Here is a 6114-nt window from a genome sequence, read left to right as displayed (position 1 = left end):
CTTCCTCGCCATAAGAAGGCTATCGAGGAGGGGAGGACCGTCTTCATTAGCCAACTACACTCCTCGACCACGGTTGCCGGGTCACGGAGGAGAGAGGACGGACTTTTGCCCAAAGGAAAAAATCCCTATGAGAAATGTAATGTAATTGCTTCACAGGGATCATACAGGGGAATCTCCATTAGCCAATCCGATTGCATATAATGTGAAGACAAGGTACACGCTTTTAAATATGATTGGCTTCCGGTCGTGAAGCCAAGTATTGTGGGAGTGGTCTAATTGCTGAAAAGTATGAGAGACATTAGAGAAAGATAGGAATCCCATTGGACAATGAATGGAGGAACGTCAACGCCCCAGCAAGCAGACTGTCGACCGCGTTTACGTTGTCATCCTGCGTCACTTGGTTGTTAAGACAATCGTCACGCAATCTCTTCTCAAAATCAGGGTATGAGTCGACTAATCTTGTAATTTTGTAGTTCTTGTTCACTAAATTCATGCTAATGTTGGGTTTTTGAGCTAGCACCCAATTGACTCCCATTTACTTGCGTTGTCCCAGAATGCATTGTGCACAATGGACATTAATGCAAATCCAATAGAGTTTTCCATCTCCTCCAAAGTATCTCTGGGCGCATCAACGTTACACGTCCATGCTGACATCTGGAATGGTGCAGTTGGGTATATAAATAGTGCAGTGCGTCGAAGTACTCATGAATTGTATTGATTACCCTTTGCTGTGTCATATCAATATTGCCACTAATACATTAGTTGTGTTAGATAGTCTACAGCCAGTATGTTGATCGGATGCCGGAGAAGAGGACGTCAATCCACCAGACTGAAGGTAGCACTCATGCTCTTAGTATTCAGTTGTCAATTGCTCCATGTTCTCAGCGAAAAAGTGAGTAATGATGAATTAAATAATTATTTACCTATACTAATTGTTATACTACTGTATAAATATAATGTAAAACAGTTTGTGTAGCCTAGCTGATTATGATTTACATTTACATTTAAGTCATTTAGCAGACGCTCTTATCCAGAGCGACTTACAAATTGGTGCATTCACCTTATGATATCCAGTGGAACAACCACTTTACAATAGTGCATCTAACTCTTTTAAGGGGGGGGGGGGTTAGAAGGATTACTTTATCCTATCCTAGGTATTCCTTAAAGAGGTGGGGTTTCAGGTGTCTCCGGAAGGTGGTGATTGACTCCGCTGACCTGGCGTCGTGAGGGAGTTTGTTCCACCATTGGGGTGCCAGAGCAGCGAACAGTTTTGACTGGGCTGAGCGGGAACTGTACTTCCTCAGAGGTAGGGAGGCGAGCAGGCCAGAGGTGGATGAACGCAGTGCCCTTGTTTGGGTGTAGGGCCTGATCAGAGCCTGAAGGTACGGAGGTGCCGTTCCCCTCACAGCTCCGTAGGCAAGCACCATGGTCTTGTAGCGGATGCGAGCTTCAACTGGAAGCCAGTGGAGAGAGCGGAGGAGCGGGGTGACGTGAGAGAACTTGGGAAAGTTGAACACCAGACGGGCTGCGGCGTTCTGGATGAGTTGTAGGGGTTTAATGGCACAGGCAGGGAGCCCAGCCAACAGCGAGTTGCAGTAATCCAGACGGGAGATGACAAGTGCCTGGATTAGGACCTGCGCCGCTTCCTGCGTGAGGCAGGGTCGTACTCTGCGAATGTTGTAGAGCATGAACCTACAGGAACGGGTCACCGCCTTGATGTTAGTTGAGAACGACAGGGTGTTGTCCAGGATCACGCCAAGGTTCTTAGCACTCTGGGAGGAGGACACAATGGAGTTGTCAACCGTGATGGCGAGATCATGGAACGGGCAGTCCTTCCCCGGGAGGAAGAGCAGCTCCGTCTTGCCGAGGTTCAGCTTGAGGTGGTGATCCGTCATCCACACTGATATGTCTGCCAGACATGCAGAGATGCGATTCACCACCTGGTTATCAGAGGGGGGAAAGGAGAAGATTAATTGTGTGTCGTCTGCATAGCAATGATAGGAGAGACCATGTGAGGATATGACAGAGCCAAGTGACTTGGTGTATAGCGAGAATAGGAGAGGGCCTAGAACAGAGCCCTGGGGGACACCAGTGGTGAGAGCACGTGGTGCGGAGACAGATTCTCGCCACGCCACCTGGTAGGAGCGACCTGTCAGGTAGGACGCAATCCAAGCGTGGGCCGCGCCGGAGATGCCCAGCTCGGAGAGGGTGGAGAGGAGGATCTGATGGTTCACAGTATCAAAGGCAGCCGATTGGTCTAGAAGGATGAGAGCAGAGGAGAGAGAGTTAGCTTTAGCAGTGCGGAGCGCCTCCGTGACACAGAGAAGAGCAGTCTCAGTTGAATGACTAGTCTTGAAACCTGACTGATTTGGATCAAGAAGGTCATTCTGAGAGAGATAGCAGGAGAGCTGGCCAAGGACGGCACGTTCAAGAGTTTTGGAGAGAAAAGAAAGAAGGGAAGAAAAGAAAGAAGGGAAGAAAAGAAAGAAGGGAATGATAAGATATGATATGATATGATAAGATGATATGATAAGCCTGTACAGGAGTCTGATACAATACCCTTTGCCCTATAGACTCCCTCTGCTATGACTGTCGTGGAGAGCCCTGAGGCCAGCCTGGAGGGTGAGGAGGATGCCCACGTGGAAGAGGGAGATTCTGAGGATTTGGATGTATTCCATCCAACAGATAAGTGGAAGACTCTCAAATCAGGTGATTGCTTTGCTAAAGCAGAAACACACATGTGTCTGTTGTACACGGTAGTGTACTGGAGATTTAGGTCTATGGCAGAATCAAAGGTATTCACTGTACAATTTTGGCATTGTTCAGGTCTTGGGGTCCCAAGGGGCTTTGACCTCCAGACTGGACAGAGGGAGGTCAAACTTGGGGAACACCAGACTCTTAAATACCAGATAGATGGACAAAGGTATGAGCTGAGGATCCTATTGACATTTTTATATCAACCATATGAAACACCATCTGAACATGTTGCCATATAGCTATTGTACGTTAGATGGCCACACACACACACACACTACTATGTTTGCTTGAGATTACATCAGACTCACTACAGTCTTTGCTCTCTGTGAGTCAGACAGGGGAAGGAGAACACACAGGGCCCATCCGTCAGCGCTGAGGAGCTGAAGAAGGCTTTGAAAAATATCAAAGAAGGAGTGGATCCCAAAACCAGTGACAAAGAAGAGAAGGTTTGCCCTGATTTGATGGGTCTGTAGTTTCTTATCACAGTGGAAACAAGCGGCTGTGATAAGAGCCTAATGCATCTGTGATCCTATCTGTCTTTGATTGTTATCTTGGTCCCAAACCTGTGTGTATGTGTTCAGGAGGCTCTCAGGGCCCAGTTTCATCCCATGGATGAGCTGAAAAAAGACATGGTCAGGCTAGACATGCTGAAGGAGTCAGACTTCCAGATTATGAGCAGACTGGTGTCCCAATTCAACAGCTCTAACGCCACTGTGGAGGAGAAGGTTAAAGCTCTACATGACTTAGAGTACCTTGTTCATCAGGTGAGGCCCCCCAAGCATATATCAGTTCAGGGAGGTGGGATTTTTTTGTATATATTAATAGTCGGGGAGGAGAAACAACACCTCAACTTTCATTTGATTGTAGTAATGGAGTTATAATTACATTTTCCTTTCTTGTTATGTCTTGTCAGGTGGACAATGCACAGAACCTGGCATCTAGCGGAGGGTTGAAGCTTGTAGTTGATGCATTGAACAGCACAGACTATCGACTTCAAGAGAGTGCTTCTTTCGTTCTGGGATCAGCTCTATCAAGGTATAGCAGTCTCCATTAACCCATTCCAATTGTCGAGTTGTAAATACCAGCCAAAAGACGGCCTGTTTTTGTTTGTATTTGTGTGTGTGCGGTCAGTAACATTATCATTCACTATCTTCTTTCTAGTAACCCGGTGGTGCAGGTGGAGGCAGTTGAAAGTGGTACCATTCAGAAGCTGTTAATGTTACTTGCCACTCCACGACCCATGTCTGTTAAAAAGAGGGCAAGTCCTGTTCCCACATTATAAAATCCACTCATAATACATTTTTATTTTAGAATCAGTCCAGTATAACTAGCAGGATTAATAGTCAAGTCTTTAGCAGAGACACTCGGTGGCTTTCAATTTAAAGCTGCGAGGTTTCATCACATATCTTCAATTATGTTTTAGAATCTGAACAGAATTTAGCTCTGACAATCACTTGTAAATCATCATTCTCTTCCTGGCACTTAACTAAGGGTAATGTTTGTCTGTATACAGGCGTTGTTTGCTGTGGCCTCTTTGCTACGTCACTGCCCCTTGGCCCAAAGCCACTTCCTGAAGCTGGGTGGGCTGCAAGTGTTGGGGGATATTTTCCGAGCATCTGGAGGTGGGGCTCTCCGTGTGAGGATTGTAACCATACTCTATGACATGATCAACGAAAAGGTGAGGGGTGCTCTTTATGAAAACCTTGCCAATAATACAAGGCTAGTCTTGTGAAATCAAATTTATGTTTGATATTAACTGAATGGCATTCTCTATTCTAGGAGCTGATCTCTCAGACTGGACTTGACCCCATCCCTGATGCATCTCACAATGAGCGTTTGCGGCAGTATGCGCAGGTCTCCCTCCAGCCACTTTTGGCAGAGCAAGGCTGGTGCAGTCTGGTACCTGAACTGTTGGCCTCCCCAGAGCACGACTGGAAGGAAAAGGCCCTGAGAACTATCCTGGCCATGATGCCTCACTGCCAGACTCAGTATCGAAAGGATTACGCCCTGTCTTCCTCCCTCAGCGCCCTACAGGAGCAGTACCAGGAGCTGGTGCTCACAGAGCAGGTCCTCGGTGACGAGGATGGATACTTTGGGGAGATTCTGGCTCTGTTGGAGACAGTGGTGCTGAAACTGAAACAAGTGTAGGGCTGGGTGAAAACCCTTATCAAAGGACAATTACAGAAATGCATTCTAGTTTTGCGGCTGTGTTATAGGATCACACATTTGCAAATGACAAGGTTGCCTTTCGGTTGCTTAGCCTTCCTTACACCTTTTTTCTCCATCTGCGATACAAGCCAAGGCACGATGCGTCTCAAAATAAGGCTCTCCAGTCCTCCTTGAGGAATGCATTCAGCTGGGCTAAAAGACAGTATTTCTCCTTATATGGCATTTGTGTTCCTTGTTCAGTGTGCTCCATCTATCTTGTTAGTGGATTGTCCACTGTGAGACTAGTGTGCCTAGTCAGTGCCTGCTGTAAGCAGTAATGAAATCTGAGCTATTTCCTTACTTCCCTATGCTATTAGGTTTCATGAGAGACTGTACAGGTTCATGTTTTGTCATTTTATTAGTCTAAAGTTTTCCACAGATTTGGAAAGCCAATGTCCAGTCAGTGATACTCTTTGCACTGCATCATTCCGGCAGGAAGGAAAGGTATCCAGAGAGAATTCTTTGTGCCTCACACATGCCTGCATGCTTGACCAGGACTTGCTTGTGTTTGAGCCTGTCAAAAAGAGATGTGTTCTGTAAACTGCTTAAAATAGAAGGTTCAAATATGGCACCTTCAATTCCAAAAGGCATGATTGAATGTAAAATGGTAAACAGAAACTGAGAATAATTGCGCATAATATTGAGTCCAGCTCTCAAATACACACAATTTATTCTAATGATTTGAAATGTCTTAACTAAGTTATTTGTTTACTATGTATTTTGTTTACTTGTTTGATAAGAATAAATCCGTTGGGTAAAGCCACTGCTAATAATCTGCCTTTAACTAGACTTTAAAATAATATTTTACAAACCCTATCTAGATCTAGCCACTGTCAGTAGGTAAGAAGGGTGTGTAAGAGGCACATCTCCTTATCTGTTTTTAGAACAAGGTCACGAAGTTACCTCACCAAAACTGTGGTGAAGTTGGGAGGTCAGTGTCATTGATTCGAGGTGCACCTGCGCCATCTTATTTGTTCATGTTTCTGGTTAATATTTTCTTATTGATGTAATAATGCCCAACCTTTCTGTTTTGTCTGTCTCCACTTTGCCAGTTTTTGCTAGTGACTGAAGTGGCTCAATGACTGCATCAATCTTTGATATTCTATAAGGAATCATTCTCTTTCAGAAACTATTTACAGTAAGTAAATA

The 6114-nt window shown here is 45.4% G+C and overlaps 1 protein-coding gene across 5 annotated transcripts; it reads left to right on the top strand.

The window, feature by feature from the left end:
• The first annotated feature begins 312 nt into the window (after positions 1–312).
• Positions 313–5728, top strand: LOC139574073 (nucleotide exchange factor SIL1-like). Of its 5 annotated transcripts, none has more exons than XM_071398231.1 (10): positions 313–442; positions 776–835; positions 2574–2709; positions 2827–2923; positions 3092–3203; positions 3339–3521; positions 3671–3792; positions 3919–4015; positions 4271–4435; positions 4537–5728. In XM_071398231.1, the coding sequence occupies exons 1-10, from the start codon at positions 332–334 to the stop codon at positions 4903–4905; spliced, it is 1452 nt and encodes a 483-aa protein (XP_071254332.1). In that variant the 5' UTR covers positions 313–331; the 3' UTR covers positions 4906–5728. The 5 variants fall into 5 exon arrangements, with proteins under 5 accessions (XP_071254332.1, XP_071254331.1, XP_071254334.1 ...); XM_071398230.1 differs by having other exon boundaries at positions 314–442; positions 776–892; XM_071398234.1 differs by lacking the exon at positions 313–442 and adding an exon at positions 610–672.
• Positions 5729–6114: the final 386 nt, after the last annotated feature.

Source organism: Salvelinus alpinus, chromosome 4, assembly GCF_045679555.1.
Source record: "Salvelinus alpinus chromosome 4, SLU_Salpinus.1, whole genome shotgun sequence".
Taxonomy (NCBI): Eukaryota; Metazoa; Chordata; class Actinopteri; order Salmoniformes; family Salmonidae; genus Salvelinus; species Salvelinus alpinus.
This window is presented reverse-complemented; position numbering and strand designations above follow the sequence as displayed.